Below are 23,816 nucleotides of genomic sequence, written 5' to 3' on the forward strand. Positions count from 1 at the left end.
ATTTCTACCGCTGACACAGCATAATGAAGCAGATAACAGCTATTGACGGAAGATGGCTGAGAGACATCATGTCCATGGGGGGTGGGAACCAGGGGAAGGAGAAATGCTGCCTTTTCCAGCTGCCAGCTGCTGCACTTCATTGTAAATTGTGATGTTTGTCACTGCACAGCCATGCCTACAGAGGGCATAAAAAAGAGCCCCCTACTTGTACCCAGTGGGGAATAGTTTGTCTTCGTGCAAGTTGTGCTCGGTTCCATGTGATAAATCTAGAAGGCAGAGCAAGAGTTCTACAAATAGGTACTTGGTGAGTAAAACGAGGATCTGTGATGCCCTTCCTCTCACTAGCCACGAAAATCCCAAATCAAAACTATTCGATTGTGAAAGCTTGCAACTCAATATTTGAGTAAGCCCCAATGCTGGCCAGCCTTTAAAACAGTAATTTCTGCTCCAACAGCACAGGGTTCACCCAAAACGTTAAGTCATGTTCACCTCGAGGTATATTCTCTGCAAAGCAATGATCGCGCTAGATTTGCCTTAATCAATTCTCCTTCTGAAGTTTGGACATATTTTAGAGTTTTAGAATTCTGGAGACATTTCGGAAATTAGCAGGCTGTACACCCCATCATCTGTAGCAGATCTCTTTCGATATAGTTTTAGGGAGCAGACGTGAGAGTCACTTGACAATCTCTAGTTGCACTTCTCTGCATGATCCAATGGACTCTATCTGTTAGCAAATTTATCTCATAACTATTTGAATATCAGGGATTAGAAGTTGTTTGCCAGTGGGCTATGTTGCAACCTCTTTTCAACTCTCAGCACTATCCAGTTAATTGTAAACATCGTATTTAGGGCCATTTTACATTTAGCCTATTTCTCTTTTAAGTGTCGTCCCACTAATAGAACTTCCTCTTCCTATGACGTCAGCCTCAATGTCAACATTCATCAGGTGATGAGATGACCAAAACGGAACAAGTGATTATCAATAAATCGCATCTTAAATGCTACACATTATTTTGGAATGAAAACCGATGAGATGCATTAGTCAACATTACCTTGTTGGTCGGATCATAATTCATGAATTCATTGAAGCAACCTTACATGCAATAAGACTGCAAAGTATTGCAAAGACAAAGTACGCCATTTTGAATTCATGGAAGGTTTATTATCTTAGTGCAAGATACTGAAAGGGATCTACTGTGGCGGACGAGAAGCACCCGGGGGCACACACATTATGTGCATTGCCCGCTTCGGCTCACAGCAGGGCTTATTCTTCATGTGATATCACCACCTGGCCAGGGAAAAAGACAATGGTTAAAAGTCTAACAAAAAGTGAACATCCAAATCAATGAATCATCAATGCTTACATATTTATTATTGTTTAAGGAAACCTTGAGAAAAATCTGAGCAGCTCTGAATTAGTGAAAGTGTATCCAAACACTTGCTAAATATTACAAACATTGCATATCATGTTAGGTCAAGATAACCATTGCACTATGAACCGAATCGCCTCTTGGCACGGATAAGCGCCTTAATCATATTTGGTTTTATATGTGACGTAATGGAAGAGGTGCATTTTGAGTGCTTCCCTAAAGTGGGGAGTGGGGTTAGGATTTAATGCAAGTGTGTAGAACCCTGCTATCATTGTGCAAAGATATGGCACGTCTTAATATACATGTGTGCAATCTAGTATCAAAATGCAAACAGAGCAGCAGCTCTCTTTTGAGAGATTGTGTTGCTCCGGCTCCTATGACCAAACAACAAAACATGCCAACATATTAATCAAAATTGTTATGCTTTTTTCGGGCCCCAATAACCAACGTAGAGTGACGCTCGCTGCACCACTTTTCAAAAAGAACGTCAAATATTGCTTGTCCTTTAATGGCTGGTTCACACTTAACAACTTAGTTTTGATAGCCGTAAAAGGCACACCTGTTTTCCAAGTGGTGGATGGAAATGGAATACTACACTTTGATCTTTGTTTTAGAAATGCATACCCGTGCCCTTCCACTGGCGGAGCCGTGCTTACCTTCGAGGTGGTAACTTCACGGGTCTTGACTCTCAGCTTATTGACCTGTGACTCTGCAATGTCTGCACGCTCCTCTGCCTCTTCCAGCTCATGCTGGTATTTTCTGCACTTGGTGAGGTGAGTATTGGAATGCTCCTCCTAGGAAAGGGATCAAAAAGAGAAAAATACACAATAAATAGTCTGCACGAAAATGTATTTAGGGGATTTTGAAATACATTAAATGATCGGAACTTGAAACCAGAGTAAGAAAACGACCAAACTTGGATTATAGCAGTGCAGAGACCCCACACCTACTGTCCATGTAGCATCCTAAGGATGCCCATCTATTGGTGTCACTTTAGATGGGGAATCTGAGCATGCGGCTACACTCATATAGTGTGTATTATGAACTCTCTTTTCTTCTCTGGTTTCATCTCACCTACCCCAGGCCATCAATGTTTTTTCTACTATTAATCCCTCACATTCCTCAATCGCTCTCTTCTCCCTTCCTCACTCTGTCCCTGCAATGTTGCTCCATATATTTCCTCCAAGGGTGATTCTCTGGTCTGGCTATTGGCCGTGCACCCTTCCAACTGCAATTGCACCGCCTCCATTCCCTTGTTCTCGCTCATCTTTCTCCTGTCTGTATTCGGAAATGCCTGCCCTGATTTCGATTCCCAGTGCACCCTCTTTTAATCCTTCCATCATCTTCTCCACATCCTTCTTTATTTGGTCTCTTTTACACTTCTATTTCTTCTCGTAAATCCCTGTCATTTTTCAAGAATGTAGTTTATACGGAATATTAAAAATGGCTCTTGATCCTAACTCCTTCTTTTCGCCTGTTCCTCCTCGAGATCTAGGATGCCTTGAAGTCTATCAGCTTACTTCATATCCCACTACAAATGTGTTTTATCCTTTACAATCTGGGTTTCATCCTCCACATTCTACCAAGGCAATTGGTCTTCATGTCCATAACATACGCACTCATGCCTGCACCAAGAAAACATGCTTCGAACCTCGTTATTCTTGATCTTGCTGCAGGTTTCTCTGTGGTAGACACCACTTTTCTCCTTGATACTTTTTATTCCATTGGTGTTTTTAGATATCTTTCATTACTTTCATCACAAATGCCCACGCTCCCACTTCTTACTATGTCAATTTATCAGACTCTTTTTCAGGGGTGTTGCTAGGTCTGGAAAAGATCAGGGGCTAAGCTAATGTCGGGATTGGCGGGATTCGGGGCTAGCTATATCCTTTTGGTTGTAGCCCCTGAGCTTCTATCCGGGGCTACAACCAAAAGACCTGGGGCTATAGCCCCCTCAGCCCCTCCCTAGCAACGCCTCTGCTCTTTTTTAATTTAGGAGTAATGTGTTTCATGCCATGCGTCATAGACCTCCTATACGCCTTTCTGAAGGTAAGGAGTTGAGCTAAAGGACTATCAGTGCGTGAAATGGAGATTGCCGTTTGAGTAGGTGGGGCTGGAGCTGAGAAACACCCGCTTGCAATAACGCAGTATGTCAAAAACAAAAATTAAATACATTTTCTACAAAGTTGAACTTCATTGGAGGTCATTGGGCATATTGAAGCCATTCAACAGCACACACCAAGGTAGGCAAGATACAGTACTTTGGTAAATAGAAGCACTAATTAAGTGGATGATTACAAACGGATGCATCGTAAGACACGCACCCACCCTCATGCAATTCAGAAAGGTGCTCCAGACCCTCCTCTTCAAGAGCAGCTTCGTCATGCACGGTAACAGGCCAATTACACCCCAGACAATCCACCTCACCCCTAATTACTGCTCCTGTTGCTTAAATGGAGTGTAAAACAGCCCTGTTGTACCTTTGCACCCTAACATGTAATACTATTATCCTCTAATGTACAATGCTTCACCTCATATCGCAGCTAGGTCCACCCTCAAAAAGTAACCAAAATAAAACAGAATATTTAAAAACCGCAGTTTGGGATTATTGTTAGCAAACAGTCATAAATTGGTGAAAAGAAAGAACTCCATGAGTCCCATTATACGGTCACTTTGTGTTCATAGCTCAGCAGGGAAACATATAAACAGCTCCTTGCGCATTAAAGTAGGATATAGACAAGTAGTGGCAAGCGCACAAATCCTACCAATGCGTGGCTATCCTGACTATTTTCCTATCTGGCTTGGATAAAAAAGAAAAGTAAAACAAAATCTTTTGCATGTCACCATTTTGCTCTGAACCCATGGGCGGGAAGTGAAAACTTTACACACTTGTAAAATGACATGATTCAGAATTTCAATGAGTCCTGCTATATCGACATTTGAGAACGAGACTGCTCCTCCTCCGATTGTCACCCATATTTTAAAGTCTGCCTGAGTTTCCAGACAGTACTTACCGCCTCCTCTGCCTGCCTCTTGTAAGACTTCACTTTGAGCTGAAGTTTGTCGACCAGGTCGGTCAATCTTAGTATATTCTTTCTATCTTCTTCAGCCTATAAAACGAAATGGAAGAAAATTGCACATATGAGAGACTCAAAGCTCGGAAAAGAAGAAGGGATTAGCAATAGACACCTTCATACCATACCTGGAAGGACAATTCCTTCACACGTCTTTCGTATTTGCGCACGCCCTTAATGGCTTCCGCACCTCGCTTCTGCTCCAAATCAACCTCACCCTCTAGCTCGCGAATCTGTAAGGAGAACACATATTATGACAGGAAATTCACAAATCTTCCACAGTGGGGAGTATGCGACCTATTGTTTGCGAACTTACCCGAGCTTCCATCTTCTGAATCTGCTTCTTTCCACCTTTCAGGGCTAGCTGCTCAGCTTCATCCAGCCGAAGCTGCAAGTCCTTCACCGTCTGGTCCAGGTTCTTCTTCATCCTCTCAAGATGAGCGCTGGTGTCTTGTTCTTTCTTTAACTCTTCAGCCATCATGGCTGCCTGAAAACAAAAGTAAATAGGGTTAGAGAGCTTTGAAGGAAGATGTGTTTGCGTGTGTTGACCATTAGGGCCTTAAAAGGAATCATACATTATGCAAATAGTAAATGTTTACATCACTTCCCACAAGAAATACCTAAAAATTGGGATGATCCTTATGTCGTAATATTGAATATTGATGCAGGTTTTTTTAATTTCTGCTCTTGTATATGTGCAATGATTTGTATGAATACATTTCTCTGTGACACATACTACAACCCTGACTGTTCCTGAGAACCTTTCAACTGTCATAAAGCAAAACTATTATATTGTACAACTTCGGCCTTTTTTTGGAAAAAACCAACAACACATTTCTTGTATCTTCTATTGACACACTGCACTATGTTCTTTAACTTTCCTCTTTTTGCCTCCCTGTTGAAAGAATAGCTTTGCATAAAAATATTCCAAATACCTAGAGAGGCATTTTTAAGAAAGACACAATAGAAAGTGCCATCATAGATCAAGTGCTCATGTGATGTGTTAACCATTTGTATAACAAGCCTTGCCTTAGCTTCAAAGGGAAAACCTTGTAGAAAAACAAGGAGGGTTAGTCCTCAGTTGTAAGGGTCATGAGGAAGAGGCGGGAGCATAAAAACACAGTCACATTAACCCTATCACACTCTCATTTTTCATTACTCTTTACAAAAAAGGAAATAGAAACTCCAGAATCAGCTATTCACTATTTAGCTATATTGTCATGGTTGGGTTCATAGACTTCAAAAACATGATTCATCTCACATTATTCTTTTTTTAAATAAGCCGTGGTATCTTACATCAGTAATGGCCTTCTTTGCCTTCTCCTCTGCATTTCTTGCATCCTTCGTTGAATCCTCAACCTCCCCTTGTAGCTGTGAGATGTCTGTTTCAAGCTTCTTCTTTGTGTTAATGAGGCTGGTGTTCTGAAAAAGAAATATTGAATGATGCAACATGTATTTGCTTTCTTTGTTTAATGCTTCATCATCCCAATTGACCATGTGTGCACTTACTTGGGTGTGGAGCAGCTGTACACGTTCAGTAACATCCATAAGTTCTTGCTCAGCAACTTTCCGGGCTCTTTCTGTCTGTTCCAGAGAAGCCCTCAACTCCTCGATCTCAGCCTGGAATAAACTGCTTCGGCGTTCCACCATCGCCAGCTGCTCTTTCAAATCTTCCTGGCCTCGGAGAGCATCATCTAACTGCAATTGTGCATCCTTCAAATAAAATGAAAGAATACCTGTTGGATACCTTTGAGAGCTACATGTAGACTTTAATTCAGTTTGTACTAAAAATAGATATAACAGACCTTGTATTGTCCTTGAACAATCCTCAGGTGCTTCTGAGCTTCTGCTGCTTGCCGGTTTGCGTGGCTAAGCTGGATCTCCATTTCATTCAGATCCCCTTCCATCTTCTTTTTAATCCGCACAGCTTCATTCCTGCTCCGGATCTCAGATTCTAGCGCTGTCTGCATGGTCTCCAACACCCTGGCGTAGTTTCTCTTGAGCTGGTCAATTTCCTCATCTTTCTCTGCAATCTTTCTGTCAATATCCGCTCGCACCTGAGTTAATTCAAGTTGAACACGTAGGATTTTGGCTTCCTCGTGCTCAAGGGCTGCCTGTTCATGAAAGAAGGAAACAGTGGAGCAGTTAATATCATCGAACCATTACGACATCTATTGTCTCTGAAGATGTATCTGGAGTACCTGGTCCTCTATGGCATACAGTTCACTTTGCTCATAAACCAGCATAATTCCACTTCTGCACTGATGTTGCTTTATTTTGTATTAAGGAAGGGTCTTAATGGACCCTTCAATAACACCAAATATATCATTGTTCTTCTATAATAGTGTAGCGGGTTGTGCTTCATTTTCATTTGGTCAATGAAGTTGCCTTGGGGCCAGTTTCCTGGGAAAACAAACAATGTGGCAACATCCCCAGACACTCCACTATTTAAACCACATCACGGGCAGTCTCCAAATTGCAATCAAAGTGGAGGGGGTGGTATGAAAGGAGTTAGACACTCCAGAGTCTTTAAACCGAGAGACCTGTCTTAATGAACACTTTAATAACCTCTGATATTCTCTAAATTGAACATGAAAATCTGATCCATGCATGTCTTTGCCAATTAATTCTCTTTGATTTAGCATTAAGACAAGTCTCTTACCTCTGCTTCTTCCAGGGCACTTTGCATTTCTGTCCTTTCTTGCTCCACCTGCTTTTTAGACTTCTCAAGTTCGTGGATTGTTTTGGTGCTTTCCACAATCTGTTCCGTTAGATCTGTAATCTCACCTGTTAAAGTGGAAATCATATCAAAGTGAGGATCTTTGCCGTCCTCAGCGGAAAGGGACTGCAATTACAGGTCACATGTTCTACATAGTTCAACCCAACAATTCTCCATTTAATTTAATGAGAACTATCTTCCAGAAACAATAAAGCCTGAATATGCTCCAAGTATCAATCCATCCTGAAAAGGCAAAGGATTTCTACCAATGCATCCTGAAATTCCAGTAAAACATTGCAAGTGATCGCAATATATCAAAACTAGTGTACAGGCAATTGTTTAAAGAGTTGGGATTAATTGTGCCTTGTGAGAGGGGAAAGGTTTTAACAATTTTGAAGGGACAAACGGTCAGATGAAAATCTTTGTTCAAAATGGCCAGCAAATTTGCTTTCGCCTTCAAGTTTTCCACCAATTAATAGAAACCCCCCTTTGTGAATTAACAGTGATCTGTTTGTATGAAACACAGAGACCTGAAACATTCCATTGTTTTATCTCAAGGAGTCTTACTTTGCAAGTTCTTGTTTTCTCGCTTCATTGTCTCAAGGTGGTCCAATGATTCCTCGTAAGCGTTTTTCATTTTGAACAGCTCTGTGCTTAGAGATCTTGCTTCCTTGACGGAGGCCTCAAGTTCTGCCTGGGTTTCTTCATACTTTTGCTTCCATTCTGCCAGGACCTTCAAGAGACAAAAAGATACACACACGCTGGTTGATCTGTACTTCACAGGCATTTCAAACTGAAAAAGTACTCTATGTGTCTGAAATGATCTGGTTTAAATAAAAGAAGCGGACACAGTGAATACACCTACAACCGTCAGGTACACAACGAGATCTTGACATGAGCTTGAGCATATGAATCAATTGGTTAACAGCATCTGTGGCCTTCCAGATGTTTTGGACTTAAGGTCCTATGATCCCTACACAGCCTAGTCAGTGGCGAAGTATCATGGGAGTTGTAGTCCAAAACATCTGGAGGGTCACATAATGAGTAACTATGAAGTATAGATTATAGATCTCTATCATGGAGGGATGCAACCTCAAGAATCTGACAAACACTGATTTTTTTTGTATGGTGTCTTTAGAATCTGATATAATGGCCATCCTTATAGTACAGATGAACACATCTTTTTAATTTCTTACCTCCTACTCGGTCTTTCTTACACTCTTCCATACTCACACGCATGAATGGTGTTCTCAAACATGCTTTCCCCTTTTACAGACATACACCCTCATAAAGACAGCTGTCCAATAGTATGGGTAATTTAGAGAGGATGATCCACAAGTCCTTCTTGCTACTCTCCCAAGTCCATAATCACCTACTACTCAGTCCACGCCCAAAGTACTATTGCCACTGTTGTGGTTAACATATTAAAACATTTGCCTTACGTAATCACAGGTGTTGTGTGCCACATTCAGATTAGCAGGAACACACATACTGACTGCTGTCCCATACACCTCTCCATCCTTCCCTTCCTGCATCCCAACCTTCTAGTGAGTTAACAGTCACACGCCTGAGTTTCCTAAAGTCACATAGGCTCTCTCTCGGCCCCCAGGCTTTACAACGCTATGGTTTTTTCCGTACCTTGTCAAAGTTTCGCTGCTTTTTGTCAAGAGCTGCTGCAAAGGCATTTGATCTCTCGACGTCAATCATCAGATCTTCCACCTCTCCTTGTAGTCTCTGCTTTGTCTTCTCCAAGGAGGAGCATTTGGAATTCACAGCTTCGATTTGCTCCTCAGCATCTTGAAGGCGCTGAGCAAGTTTTTTCCTAAAATAGGTTAAACATGAACACATGTAGGGATGCTGTATTCATATCTATAGCAATTCATGACGAGTTGTGCTCCTAGGATCAATGTCGTGGGAGCAGGTGTTATTTCCAAAACATACACAAATAACTATGAGTAGACACCAATTGACATATGACTTCAAACAGTGCTTTCAGTTGGATACCATAACTTTGATGGTGTTCTTCCTGTAGCATGAAGTTTTCACGTGCAAGTCTAACTTATTTCACTTGGCAGGTATCATTATGCTTCTGATGATGGATTTGATCCAAAATGTGTAGAGCTGGATACATGGTTACACTTCATTGTGTCCAGGAAAATTGGACAATATGGATTGATTTCAAAAGATGATTTATTAAAATGTATTAACAAGATCATGGAATTTTTTGTCTTGAATAATTCTTCAAAGCATGTTTGAATGTGGGGATTCCCATTGACTTGCACCCCAAGTCATACAGCTTTCTGTTTTATCAATAGATATGACAAGCTAAATGTGTAGGCCGAGGCAACCGAAAATCTCTTGTGTGTATAACATCAACATCTTCTCACCTGCACTTCCATTCTTGGCTTGGCAAATGCATGGGAAAATGCAGAAAAGGGATCTCCACATCTTGGTCCAGAGCAGCAGAGTTCTGGCAGACCATGCACACCGCAGCATCAGGGCGATTCTGCTGACAGCAGAATAGCCCTGATTCTGCTGACAGCAGAATAGCCCTTATTCTGCTGACAGCAGAATAGCCCTGATTCTGCTGACAGCAGAATAGCCCTTATTCTGCAGACAGTAGAATAGCCCTGATTCTGCTGACAGCAGAATAGCCCTGATTCTGCTGACAGCAGAATAGCCCTGATTCTGCAGACAGTAGAATAGCCCTGATTCTGCTGACAGCAGAATAGCCCTTATTCTGCAGACAGTAGAATAGCCCTGATTCTGATGTCCCTCCATGGAGATACTGTGCCACGTCAAATCCGGTACGCCCCCCTGCAAAACATTTCAGAGGTGTGTGTGGCCTCACAAATGGTTTTCCAGTAGTGTGGTAGTACGGCGGCCTCTGTGAGTGGAAGACTTGAAAGGAAAGACATTTCCCTCTCTTCTCTTTTGCGATGCAGTGGTGAAGAGAGCAAAGATTGCTCGCAGGCATGCGAAATCCCTTAGAAAGGAACCCGTTAAATTGTTCATCCACATCCGTGAGGTGTGAATAAGCAGGTGAGTTCCCGGGGAATGTGGAGACCCCTGGATGCAGAGATGGGTGTGGTTCCTCACAATGGTCGAAAAGAGGAGCTCTAGTATTATTGTAGCATGGGATTCAATATTATTACTCAATAAATGTATTATAGGCAGGGACGTTGCTAGGGTGAGGCTAAAGGGGCTATAGCCCCTGATCTTTTGGTTATAGCCCCGGATAGAATCTCAGGAGCTGCAGCCAAAAGACTAGCTAGCCCCCAGTCCCAACAGTTCTGACATCAGCGTAGCCCCGGGTCTTTTCCAGACCTAACAACTCCCCTGATTATAGGTGAATACACTTATGAATGTACTTTCAAAAGTTGTCTGATTTAAGAAAATCTACTTATAACGGCTTCGTCTGACCTCCTATGTGTGCACAATACATCCTTTGCATTCAGTTTATTTGTGATATCAGAAAAGGAACATCTGATTTTTGACTGTTCATTGAAGCGCAAAATTATTTGTGTATATAGTTGGTCATTAAAAGTCTCCAGCTTGATTGGAAATAATCATAAAAGCAAACAATGTCAACGTATTCCAAGTTGATATTAAGAGAAGGTTGTTTAAAACCTTTGCATGGAGACCCTTAGCAAAGAGTTTAATAAAGCTGAGAAAATAAGGACTGTATTAGAGTCCCGTTAACAAGTCAAAAGGGAGCTTCAGCCCTCTGTTGCAATGCGGCAACTAACCTAGAGAGGGCGCAAAGTCACCTGCATGGACAAATCGCCATTTATCATCATCTAACACTTCACACGCCAATTACATAAAATACATGGTGAAAAAGCAATAGTTTACTGAAAAAATGGAATGCACAGTGTTATTTGCAGTAAGCACTACCGAGAGACCGCTTGCACACCTCCCCTTTTGTCTGCACTCACAGAAGAAAATCAAGGAAGAGGCTCTGATTCTGTAGCTTTAACAGCTTTCCATTGTAGAATAACGCGGGATAAATCAGCCCAGACAATTTGGTTCCATGTAATAATGTCCCCGCAAAAATGTCCCCTGACAAAAAAGTCGTAGTTTTTTGCAGAGACATTATTACATTGAACATGCGAGGACACCCCTGCAACCCCCAATTTTTTTTTTTTTTTAACAATGGGAGCAGCGGACATCCCCACAACCCGTCCCCATACATAATGTCACCATATATAATGTCGCCAATGGCTTTTCCCGGCGACATTATGCATGGGGACATTATTACCTGATACCGGCAATTCCCCTCTGGGTAAAATGAATTGCCATTGTACAGTGGGGCTTTACACATGAGAAGGAAGTATACTCAGAGGTTCATACACAGGGGAGTAGCCGAGTGGTGCAAATGATGGCAGCTCCTACTATCTGACATACTGAACTAGTGCTGATGAACCCCAGCGTTTGCCCATCCCAAAGAGCTAAAAGCCATTGCCAAGGGATGGAGCTGAGGGAGCCTGGTGGCAGGCTGGCAGTCTAGCTGAACCAGGGATTTTCTGCTCTCAGCAATAAGAAAAAGGGAGGTTGAGGTAAGATGGTGGCAGTCAAGCTATCATGTGCTCCACACTGGAGGGCTAAGAGGCCCTCTCAGGAACTTTGCACTGGGGAAGTGAAGGAACCCTCTATGACTTAACAATATAATAGCCTTCCCTGCTCGTTTGATCATAAACTTTTAATTATTTTAAGGAGTGCTGGCTGAAACGGGGACAGCCTAACAACAAGGTCCCAAAGGACTGTGAAGCCTGGAGCAGCCTGCGGGGTGGTGAATGTGCCAGAGGCAAGTCCATATCAGTTGCTAGTTAGATATAGCAACTGTGAAAAGACTGGTTGGGGAGGAGAGGGGGGTCACTGACTTGTTTGCACCTCGCTCGTTGTCGCAGAATAATTCTGCTAAAGAGAGCGCATCATCATCTGCCAGTGTTGACATTTCAAAGGGGTTACTGAGGTGATGGCTGCTATTACACCGCTTAAAAAAACAGTGGAAAAGGTGGACTAGTTAAGTTACTTCTATGGAAACATAGTTGAAAGTCATGGAAGGGATTATGGAGGGGAATGAACAAGAACTGCGCACACCGTGAAACCGTATTACAATCCCTGAAGGAGAAGAGGATTAATAATGAAACACAGCATCAAGAGACACTCAAGATCGAAGGCCAAACAGTGGATGCAATATTTTCCTGGATAGAAATATGAAGTCAGATGAGAAATTCGGCATGCAGCAAATGTAAGGAGTTCATGTGTGCTGGCTACTGCAGATTTGATCAACTTGTGTGCAGGATTGTGAGACATTCCATGTTTGGAAGGATATTCGACTCCCAACTGGTTCAACTGTCCCGATGAAGGGAATGGCTGAGGAAACTCTGGTGCTTGTCGCCAGAGTCCCAAATACCACAAAGGAGGGCTTACAAAAAAAACTAGAATGAAACGTAAGATGTTCGATGCTGAGGAGACGGATACTGCTGGAGATTAGGAAAGCCCCAATGGAACAGAAAGTGTTAGCACCTGTTTGGGATTCAATCTGCCTATATGTGTGGCCCCAGTTTTTCTTCTCTTTTTTTTAGGTGCAATCCGCATCCATTTTGGACTCCTCTCGGTAATCTGACAATCCCTGATTCAAGTCACACTTTATCCCAGTACCGTATTGGGGTCGTTGACTCTGAACACCTTGCATAATGTGCCACTGAAGAATAAAGCATTTAAAAGTGCATCTCTAGTCCTTACACATACTGGGGCCTACAGGAAAAGGGTCGTGGCAGAGGATTTCTTACCCTGGGCCAAACTCATTTAATTTAATTTAATTTATTAAATTTATAAAGCACCTTTCACTGAAAGGACTATAACAAAATATTAGAAACATTGTACAATATACATGATAATGCAAAAAACAACTAAAAACGGAAGAAGGGGGAAGAAATAGAAAGTCACTAAGTAGAAAGAAGGAAGAGAAGATGAGCTTTCATGTTAGATTGAAAAATACAAAGAGATGAGGAAGAGCGGATAGAGAGGAGGAGAGAATTCGAGTGTTTAGGAGCTAAAATGGCAAAAGGAAACGGGAAGAAGCAGAGGAGGGTTTGGGTAGAGTGAGAAGAAGCAGATTCTGTGATCGGAGAGTCCGAGAGGGAGAATAGAACGAAGCTAGTGAAGAAAGATAAGGAGGAGCCAAGCCACAAGTACATTTAAAAACAATAGAATGAAAATGGTAGAGAAGACGTGATTCTAAGGGAAGCAGTGAAATAGGCAGTAAAGAAGATGTTATAGAGGTGTGAAAATGTAAAGAGAAGACAAGCCGAAGAATTATAAACAGATCGGAATTATAAACAGATCGGAAAGGAAGAAGATGTGAGGCAGGAAGGCCAAGAAGAAAAGAAGAGCAGTAGTCGATACGAAAAAACCAGGCAGAACAGAAGAAGTTTAGTAGCATGAAATGAGATATAGGGGCAAGCACGACGGATGTTAAAAAGGGCATAGCGGCCGTAGCAAGCAATAGAAGAGATGTGCCGTTTAAAGGAAAATTAGCAATCAAAGATAACCCCCAAATACATGCAGAAGAGGAAACGGGTAGAGAGGAAGGAGGAAAAACGAGAGACGTGGGGTGGAAAAGTCAATGGAATAGTTGAAGCCGGTAAAAAAGAACCTCAGTCTTAGAAGGATTGAGGTGTAGAACAAGAGAAGATATCTAGTATTAACAGCAGAAAGGCAAGTTGATACAGTGGAGTACAGAATAGAGTCAAAGGAAGAAAAAGAGAGAAAGATGTGTGTATCATCTGCATACAGATGAAAAGAAAGATTAAATGAAGAAATAAGAGCAGAGAGTCAGGCAGTTTGGAGAGAGAAAAGAAGAGGACCAATTACAGAACCTTGAGGGACTCCGTTAAGAAGAGGAAGTGAGGAAGAGGTGTGTTCACCCCAAGTTACAGAATAGGACTGCTGGGAAAGATAGGAGCAGAACCATTCAAGGACAGACCCAGTAATACTCAAAGAACAAAGGGAGGAAATAAGAAGAGTGTGATCAACAGTATTGAATGCTGCATATAGATTGAGAAGAATAAGTATAGAGGAGAGCTTATAAAGACGAGCAGAGAGAAGAGAGTTAGAGACACTCAAAAGAGCAGTCTCAGTAGAATGAGAAGGATGGAATCCAGATTGGTGAGGTGGTAGAAGGGAATCCTGAGGACGATCTGGAAGCAGACTTATTACTGCTCTCCAGACAGTCAGGATTTCTCAGTTGGTTAAGAACCCTACACATAAAGAGGGACATATTCTAGATTGGATACTAACCTGTAATCTTCTTACCTCTCCCCTAGGTATCTTCACTTTTCCTTGGACAGATCACTTCCTGATCACTTTCACACTTTTATTTCTGATAAAACTGAAAAAAACAATTGCCAACCAAGAAACACCCGCAGGGTCCCCCATGAACCTTTTGCAGACCTGGCCTGTCCATTCATAAAAATCTTGACATGACCAATGACACGCATACCCTCGTAGAACAATTTCGAAAAATAACATCCTCAGTTACATCCTCAGTTACAACTTGGTTCCCTTGGTTCCCTGAGAACATAACAGAATGCAGAAGGAAAAAAGACAGCACAAGAGGACATAGCATAAATTACCTTGTCATGTGAATCTTACCTTATATCATGTCGCTGCAGCAAAATATAAAGACTCAATTGTTTCAGCAAAAAAAAAATCACTTTGTAAACAGCATCCTCACTGCAAAATCTAGCCAAAGAGAACTGTTTTTGTTCTCAAGCAGATTGAGGGGAAAACTAGCACCCACCCTGCCATAGAAAAAAGCGGGACATGGTGTAGGTAAATTCAGAATAAAATTAATTCTCATCTAGCCACTATTGAAGCACACCAAATTAACTCATACCATGCGGGTATCAACGTGTGCAATAACTCAAAGTGCCCGACTGCGCATCCCAACTTCGTTCTCCCTCAAACAAATATCAGAGGACGAACTGATAAATATCATCAAAGGTTTGAAGCCTCTGTTTGTATTGATGATGTATGCCCAGCCATCATCATGCAGGATGCCATTGGCTATCTGGCCCTTCGCATTACTACGACCATAAATTCCTCATTTCCCTCTTTGGTGGTGCTCCCCATCCATAAAGAGGTATGAATTACACCCATCTTGAAAAAGGAAATACTGGACCTTGTGGTAGCGGGCAGCTACTGCCCGATTACCAATGTCCCTCTTTACTTAAACATTTTGGACAGGGTGGCATACCTGCAGCTTCCGAACCATATGTACAAATATGGCCTGCTAGGCAAGCTCCAATCCGGTTTCCCTGCTATGAATTGCACGGAAAACCGCTATGCTTGACTCAATAACAAACTTGGTCAATATTGTGGACCCTGGTAAGGTGGCCTTATTAATGCTTCTCGACCTCGCCCCAGCATTTGATCTTGTTGATCATACCTTGCTACTCGAGAGGTTGGATAAAATTGCAAATTGCTCCAGACCTGCTCTATCCTGAATGTGATCTTTCTTGGGGTCAAGGATGCCCAGAGTGGTATCTGAGGGCTTTCAAGCACATGTGGATTTGTTGGCTTGTGGAGTTCCACAAGAGGCATGTCTTTCCCAATCTTTGTTTAATCTGTACACCCGCCTGCTCTTTGATCTCCTGGGCAGCATCAGCACGAAATACACAAACTATGACGACACTGAGGTGGTCTTTGAGCTGACGAGTGACACACTATTAATCAAACATACAACATGATTCAGGGATGGATGAACACCAACTCCTGGGCATTAAATAGCAGCAAGACCGAACTCACATTGGTAGGCTCCAGTCAACGTTTGAGAAAGTTAGGGGCCAGGTACAGCAAATTTGAAATAGCACATTATGTCATTCAAGCGAGCCCTTGGGTGAAAACACTTGGAATCCATTTGGACTCAAACCTAAACATGAAAAAACACATGAAAAAACACATGATGCAAATCAAAGCCTTGTGTGCCTACAAGACCAAATTAGGCAGATCAAAACTTACCTATCACCTGCCAACGTATCTATGGTGGCCATAGCCCTTGTGAACTTGAGAATAGACTATTGTAATAGCCTCCTCGTTGGCACCTCCAAAAATAACTTGAAGATGCAACAGGTGGCACAAAACGGTTGCCGTTAGAGCAGCATGTGGCCTGGCAAGAGCTGACATTGTTGCCCAGGCCTGGAGATCCCTACATTGGTTGCCAGTCCATCAGCGCATCTCTTACAAAATGCTAACATTTACAAACAAATGTCTGGCAGGGAAAGCACCTATATACCTGATGAAGAGGCTGCGGAAAGCTCCGCCGGCACGTTCTCTTCACTCAAACGGCCCTGATAAATTGCATCAGCCTAGATACAAACTTGAGAACTTTACAGGCACTAGCTTTGATACCTCAGTCCCAAGCCTTGAGAATTCTATTCCGCTGGAATTGAGAATTATTCCAGATCTCTTTAGCTTTAAAAAAGCTATTAAGACCTTTCTTTTTAACTCCAAAGATTAGAGTCCTCCGATTGGATCTTTTGAGTAACTGGATTATCGGATGCTTATACTATGCGACTCCGACTCCTCGCAATTATGTTGTTTGTGTCCTGTCACATGGTATTTGTGTCCACTGAGGCTTCTGGGCATGCTACGCTCAATAAAAAAAACTCTTAATAATAATAATAATAAGAAGAATAAGAATACTTAAGATTTAGGAAACTTGCAACGTGGGCATATGCAGCCCGCTGAAGAATTTTAGAGAGAAAGGGAAGAAGTGAAATTGGGTGAATATAAGCAGGAGTGCAAGGGTCAAAGTTGTTTAATTTTTATTGGGAAAATAAGTGCATGCTTAAAGGTAGCAGGGAAACATGAGTTGGAAAGAGAAAAATGCATGAGCGAAGTCAGATATGGAAGAAGATGGGGATAGACATATGGTATAAAGAGGGAAGAGGATCAGATTGAGATGCTGTTGGATGAGCACAGGTAAGCAGGGCAGAAGTATCAGAATCAGTAAGAGGAGAGAATGAGGATAAAGAGTATGAAGGTAAACTGGAAGAAGAGGAAGGAGGAGGAGTGGGAGAAGAAGCAAAATCAGAACGAAGATTAGCAAGTTAAGATGTGAAGTAACCAGCAAAGTCAGAGGAAGAAAGAGATCAAAGGAGGGACGTGTCAGGAGATTTAAGTGACATGAGGGTGCTGAGAAAGAGAAACAGTAAAATCTGAAAAGTACGATTTTTTTGCTGCACGTTAGGCAGAGTATAAAGATGAAAGTGCAGCAAGATCAGACGGTGATCTAGATTTTTTCGAGTGCCGCTCAGCTCCTTAATTCTGTCACATTTTTTAGGTGCAAAACATGATCCCTACTTTGGGACACTAGTAAGCCTTAAAGATTGGAGATAAATCTTTAAATGAATGATTCCTGGTGGCAGTGAGCTAGAAATTTCCTTTTCAAATTGTTTTATGAACGTTTTACTAACAGAAACTGAGAGCACAGGTTGCCCATTCACACCTACACTATTAAGGGCTGAAGGAAGCATTTGTTCTCTAGTGGGCAAGCCAGACCACAACTCACCCTGCCCAGAATAGGGATATCTCCCTCTGTGATGCAGCGGAAAATGGCTTCCCTTTTGAAGTTCAGAGGGAAGATATTTTCACTGTGAGAGTCTCTTTCCACTGACTGAAGTCCTCCTCTGTTTTTGTTCAGGGTCGGGAACAAAATTGGGACGTCCAAAAAAAGGAAGTGATGTTGCAGTGTAGTAAAATGTGGGTTGATATTAGTTTTAGGTAAGCCAGAATTTGTCACTGCCCTAATGGGAGACTCATCTGTAACATTCCAGAATTCTGTACTCTGAGGATCAGCAAACGATGAAGCAGTGTGGGTCAGCCTTTTGGAGGAGCTTGCCTGGAATTTGCTGTCCCTTAAAGGGACTGTCTTCATGCTTTACCACTGTACTGATTACCAGAACTGGAGAAGCCAACGATCCAATGTATCTGAGGGAACAGCGAGAAAGGAATGGCCTGTAAGCTCTGCCTCCCTTACAATGGACATTTGTTCTGCTAGACCCACCTTTTAGGCTATGGAAATTCCAAGGTATAGGATAGGCCGTAGGTATAAGAGCAGAGGGAATTGGATCATTGGGAGTAGCAGTACGGTGGGTCTTGGCAAGTAGGAGAAGAACATCAGTATTATAAAACAGGAACACAGTGAGAAATGAAAGAAGAAGGAGTAGAAAGAGAGGGTGGTGATGTGCCTAGGGGAAGAGAGTTTTCAATAGCTTGACGAAGAGAAAGAACTTTTGAAGAAAATGAGGAAAATCAGAAGCGGACTAAGTGGAGTTAAGAGAATGGTCAGGAATGGGAGGAGAGAGAAGTTGTGCAAGTTGGAAAAAGATGCCTAGGATGGGTAAATTGAGTGTGAAGAAGATCACAGAAATTGGCACGCTTTGCAGAGAGTAGACAGTGTCATAGAGAGCGTGATAGGAAAAGTAGGAAGAACGATCAGCTGCAGATTTAGATATAAGCCAACGGCTTTCAAGTCGGAGAAGAAAACGGCGCATAGATAGCCGGTCCGATAGCACAGCGAGTAGAGCGCTCACTTTGACATCTGTGCAGAGCCTGCTGACGTAGGTTTGAATCCCGGCATGGCCAAACGCCTTCCGAGGTCAGTAAATGAGCACCACACACCGTGGGTAATAATAAGCAGCGCTCAGATACCTGAGGGTTCATAGCGCTATATAAATGCTAAATTCAAAAAATTATTATTATACAGTGAAGGTGAGGGGATAGCCAAGGTTGAGAAGGTTTCCGGGTAGGATGGAAATAAGACGAGGGATAGAGGTGGTCAAGACAGAGAAAAAGAGATGAGGAAATAACAGATACCCCCTCATCAGCATTGAGGGCAGAAAAGAGTGAAGGAGGAGGAAGAATAGCAGTACAGGTAGCATTAAAAAGTGTAGGATTAAAGCTTCATAGGTCACGCCAAAAGAATACTGTTGGAAGAGAGAGGACAGGGGTGCTCTGAGAGATTGAGGACAAAACTGATACTGAGAGTAGATAATAATCTGATAAGTAAATAGGTAAAGCTAGTACTGGGAAAGCAGTAAAAGTCGAGAGGAAAATTAAATCAAGAGAGGAACCAGATATATGCATGGAGGGAGTCGCAAGAGGCGAAAGAAAGTGGGAGTCAAGAACAGAAAGAAATGGAATAGTGGAGTGAGCAGAAGATAAGTGAAGGTTAAAGTCCCCTAGTAGTACAACTGGAGTGGGGCTAGGCAAGATGTGGGACAAGAGATGTTCAATGTCATTGCAGAAAGAGCCAACAGGCCCAGGAGGATGATTGACAATAATAAATGAAATAGCATGAGGTGTAGTAAAGATTTTATAAGTATATTCAAAGGAAGAATAAGATGGAATAGCAACCGGAGGGGGAGCAGAAGAGAAACAAGAATGAGAGAGCATGCCAGTGCCCCCCTGCCCCGCTACTTGTGGCTCAGGGGACATGGGCAAACAAAGATAGAGATGTAGTTAGAGAAGCAGCAACAGTTGTGTCGTGGGGTAAAATCCAAGTTTCGGTGATACATAAAAAGTCAAAGTGTAATCTTAGAAATATGTCCAGGACCGCAGTATGTTTGTTGCATAAGGACCTGGCATCCCAAAGACCCAGGTCAATAGTGGTATTATTGGAAACCAAGGGATAAATGAGATTAGATTTGACACAGGTATGTGTTAGCCTGACATCTGAGTGAAAGCTTTCAGGAGATGATAGATTAGATATTGTTAAAGTCATGAATAATGAAACCATTTTTTTTTCATTCCTGATGCCTACAATAATTCAAATTACTTTTGACAACAGGTAGATAGAAACAGTCTGAAATGTATTACCATATGTTTTTTCTTATGATTGAAGACAATGGGCCGCATTGCAAGTCCGGCGGTAACCCTCCGGTGCTAGTGGCGGTTTGCCGCCGGACTGTTGGTAACAGTGCAGGTGCTTCAGTGACACCTGTGCCTACCCGGGCTGTTGCCGCCGGCAGGTCAGAGCTGTAGTTTGCCGGTCCGGAAAGTATGCTGGTACTTTGGGACTGACTCCCTTATTCCCGGACCTGCAGAGTTGTAATGAGGCTCAATCTATTTAGCAATATATACACTTTTACACTATAAGGGGTGTGTGTGTGTCTGTGGGGCACATTTAGATGGGTAAATAGAAGGCATAACTGCAATGTAATCAATTATACCAACCCAATTTAATTTTTTTCTGTATTTTTGTAGACAAATAGATATTATTAAGATACAGTACTTGGCCTCTTCCAGTTCCTCTGTGCGCTGGATGGCATCCGTCTCATATTTGGTCCTCCATTGGGCAACTTCACTGTTGGCTTTGGACAATGCCCGCTGCAGCTCCGCCTTGGCCTCCTGCTCCTCTTCATATTGTTCCCGGAGTAAGTCGCAGTCATGGCGGGAAGATTGCAGACCATGCGCGAGAGCATTCTTAGCCTACCATAGAAAGCATTGAGCGTCAAATCTGAACGGCAGTCCTGAGGTAATACTACGCAAGAATGATTCATACTTTAGATACCACTGTGCTATAACTCGGGCATCCTTTAGGGCACCCAAAAGGTTCTTCATCTACGAATAGTAAAAGATGTAGAAAATGGAGTAGTAATGTAGCTTTCCATAGCCTTGTTTTGTCTCAAAATCGAATCATTGTACTGGCGTTTAGACTTTATTTGGGTCTTCTCCCAGACATATGCTACTTACATGCAGCTAAACAAAATTGGTCGTCAACACAATTTGGGCACTAGTGTCCCATCAATTAACCCATCAACTGACCCGCTGCGGTCCTGTTATACTGCAACTAATCTGCTCACAGACAATTGTTTGGATAGAGAACAAAGCCCACTTTTCCAGAAAACATATTAAGAGAAATGAGATATTTATTAGGAAGCTATGATTTGTTTCTTTCTCAAAGTGTGAACCATATGTGAAACCTACCCTTGTTTCCTGCCATTGCTAATGTGTGCAATGTATTCATTGCAATATTGATTTAGCTCATGTACAAGTGGATGCTTTTTATAATGATGTATTCTACAATAAAAATACACAAATAAAATCCTAAATATTAAGCAAAGTTCCTTCTAATAGGTTAAGATTAAGACTATTTTTAAAACCGTGATGAGTAATTATGAAGTAATGCACAGTAAACGTAACCAATAATACTGCATGAAAGTGTGGTACGTGAACATGAAAAGGCATGGTCAAATGTTAATGTGACGTCTGTCTAATCCACATTTATTTAGATATTAATACCTTGGTTTCTTCTTCTAGTTGTCTTTTAAATTCTTCAATTTGCTGAGTAAACGCCTGTTTGGTCCTGGAGAGCTGAGACACTAAGCTTTCTCTTTCTTCGAGCTGACGGGCCAATTCACCTACGATAAATCAATATGGTGTTAGCTAATTTGAGAAAGAGTGGTACATTGCAAAACAGTAGACATGTTGCATGCATAGTGTAAGGGTGTGGAAGAAGGATGCTGACACAAGGGTGGCATTTTGGTTGCTAAAAATATGCATTTCTCAAAAAGGAAGAAACCCTCACAATCCCTATCTTCTAAGAGGGTTTTCCCTGCCTCAGGTTAATACTGAAGGATTAGCCAGAATGACTGTCGAAATCAAACTCTACTCTCCTGTGTCTCAACCTACATCTATCCCTTGCACTACAACTAAAGAATAAGTGAACAGAAAGTTCCTTCTCCAGGAAATGACTCCCTTCTCCTGGTATTTGGATGCTCTTCCCAAAAATGTACTTTGGCAAAAGGTTGCCAGAGGGGAATGTCTTCCTTCCCCTGGCTTGTGGTTACAACAACCCTTTGAACCAGTCAAATTTCAGAACCAGGAGAATGACTCCCTTCTCCTGGTGTTTCCTGAGCATAAAGCTTTCAGTTTCTTCAAATTTCAAGACCAGGAGAATGGCTCCCTTCTCGTGGTATTGGTCTGCACTATCCAAAATAGTTCAGAAAAAATGCAGGGGGAATGACTCCCTTCCCCTGGCGTCTCTTGAATTTATCAAAAAGGCTTTCAGTCTCTCAACCAAGAGAATGGGCCTCATTACGAGTTTGGAGGTAGCCATGGTCGTATTAGCGCCATGGCTGCCTCCAAAATCGTGTCCGGGTTCCTTGAATGAGGAATTACCGGTTCATTCCAACCTTGGAGGACCCAGTAATTCCTCATTCAAAAAACCCATCCCCATTCCCATTTGAGCCCCCATAGGGTTCAATGGGAATGGGGATGGAGCTAACCACGGGCCCGTTAATAACGGGCCCATTATTAGCTCCCTGGTCCCCTTGCAGGACCCGCAAAGGACGTCTGGTCTGACCAGATGTTCTGAGCGGGTCCCGCAAGGGAACCTCATAATAGGGCAGAATGCGTTTCCTGGCACCGGCACCATTACTGGTGCCGGTAAACCCATTCCGCCCACCTCGTAATGAGGCCCAATGACTCCTGTCTCCTGGTGTTTGAGAGCTCTTTTCCATCACTCTCACCTTGACATATCTTTTGCCCACTTCTTGTGCAAATAACACAATCCCAAACCTTTTCCGAGCCTCAGTGGACTCTTCGCTGCCACAAGGATGTTTTCTTTGGATGCTTTGTATACTTAAGGCGGGGTTCCAGACCCTTCTCTGGTGGTCAATGGGTTTATTGTTGCCACTGTAATGATGAGGTTCTCCTCTGTTGCTAAGTTCACTTGGGTTAGAGTCCCATACCCTTCTCTGGTGTTCAGTATGTTTATTGTTGCCACTGGGGCGAGGAAGTTCTCCTCGGATGCTCAATGCGCTGGTGTTGGGGTCTTAGACGATTCACTGGTGATTAGTGGGCTTTTTGCCACCACTTTGATGAGGAAGTTTTCCTTGGATGCTTGTTTCAGATGTGGAGGGGTTTCAGACCCTTCCCTGGTGGTGAGTGGGCTTATTGATACCATTGTGACAAGAACGTTCTCCTTGAAGGTTTGCTTCACTTGTGGAGGGGTCCCAGACCCTTCCCTGGTAGTCAGTGGGCTTATTGATGCCACTGCAATGAGGAAGTTCTCCTCGGATGATCGTTTCAGTTGTGATGGGGTCCCAGACCCTTCCCTGGTGGTCGGTGGACTTATTAATGCCACAGTGACGAGGAAGTTCTCCTCAGCTGCACAGTCCGTCCATCCCAATAGTTTGATGGCTACTACTGGGCATGTGGAGAGCCGCATGAGCCTGCCTCTCCTCCACCCTGTGTCCTCTCCAGGTATCTTGTACCTCCCATTGTCTTCTCTGGGATTTCAGTATGCCACCGGGGCTACCTGGAACTGGGGTACATCTCTCCGGCTCTTCAGGCTTCTCTCCTCTGCTTCTGCAGCAGCAGCAGCACCTTTGCTCCACACTCCACTGGAGTGCTCGGTGTCCTCTGTCTATTTTGTGTTTGGGTCCACTCCAGCTGGACCCACAGAGAACTCCCCCAGCGCCTCACTGGCATCCTCCGCTCCTCGGTTTCTCTGGTCAGCCGACAGGATTAGAAACTCCCTCTCTGGATGGTTTCCAGACCTGCTGCCTCTCTTGTCTGGGCTTGATCAAATCTTCAGTCCTTCTTCTCTTCTTATACTTTGTTGCCAGTCCCGCC

At 42.8% G+C, this 23,816-nt stretch overlaps 1 protein-coding gene across 1 annotated transcript in view; it reads right to left on the minus strand.

Moving 5' to 3' along the window:
- Nucleotides 1-1,140: 1,140 nt before the first annotated feature.
- The window catches only part of LOC138582826 (myosin-3), a 78,213-nt gene continuing 55,537 nt past the window's right edge, over nucleotides 1,141-23,816 (minus strand). Inside the window, exons 28-40 of the mRNA XM_069654490.1 lie at nucleotides 21,480-21,598; nucleotides 20,470-20,666; nucleotides 8,802-8,985; nucleotides 7,731-7,896; nucleotides 7,107-7,231; nucleotides 6,250-6,558; nucleotides 5,954-6,157; nucleotides 5,741-5,866; nucleotides 4,761-4,931; nucleotides 4,573-4,677; nucleotides 4,385-4,480; nucleotides 2,027-2,164; nucleotides 1,141-1,288 (exon numbers count right to left, since the gene is read on the minus strand). Coding sequence (XP_069510591.1) covers nucleotides 1,265-1,288; nucleotides 2,027-2,164; nucleotides 4,385-4,480; nucleotides 4,573-4,677; nucleotides 4,761-4,931; nucleotides 5,741-5,866; nucleotides 5,954-6,157; nucleotides 6,250-6,558; nucleotides 7,107-7,231; nucleotides 7,731-7,896; nucleotides 8,802-8,985; nucleotides 20,470-20,666; nucleotides 21,480-21,598 — 1,964 coding nt within the window. The 3' untranslated portion in view covers nucleotides 1,141-1,264. The remainder of the gene's footprint in view (nucleotides 1,289-2,026; nucleotides 2,165-4,384; nucleotides 4,481-4,572; nucleotides 4,678-4,760; nucleotides 4,932-5,740; nucleotides 5,867-5,953; nucleotides 6,158-6,249; nucleotides 6,559-7,106; nucleotides 7,232-7,730; nucleotides 7,897-8,801; nucleotides 8,986-20,469; nucleotides 20,667-21,479; nucleotides 21,599-23,816) is intronic.

This window comes from Ambystoma mexicanum, chromosome 3q, assembly GCF_040938575.1.
Source record: "Ambystoma mexicanum isolate Mex_15411 chromosome 3q, UKY_AmexF1_1, whole genome shotgun sequence".
NCBI classification, from domain to species: domain Eukaryota; kingdom Metazoa; phylum Chordata; class Amphibia; order Caudata; family Ambystomatidae; genus Ambystoma; species Ambystoma mexicanum.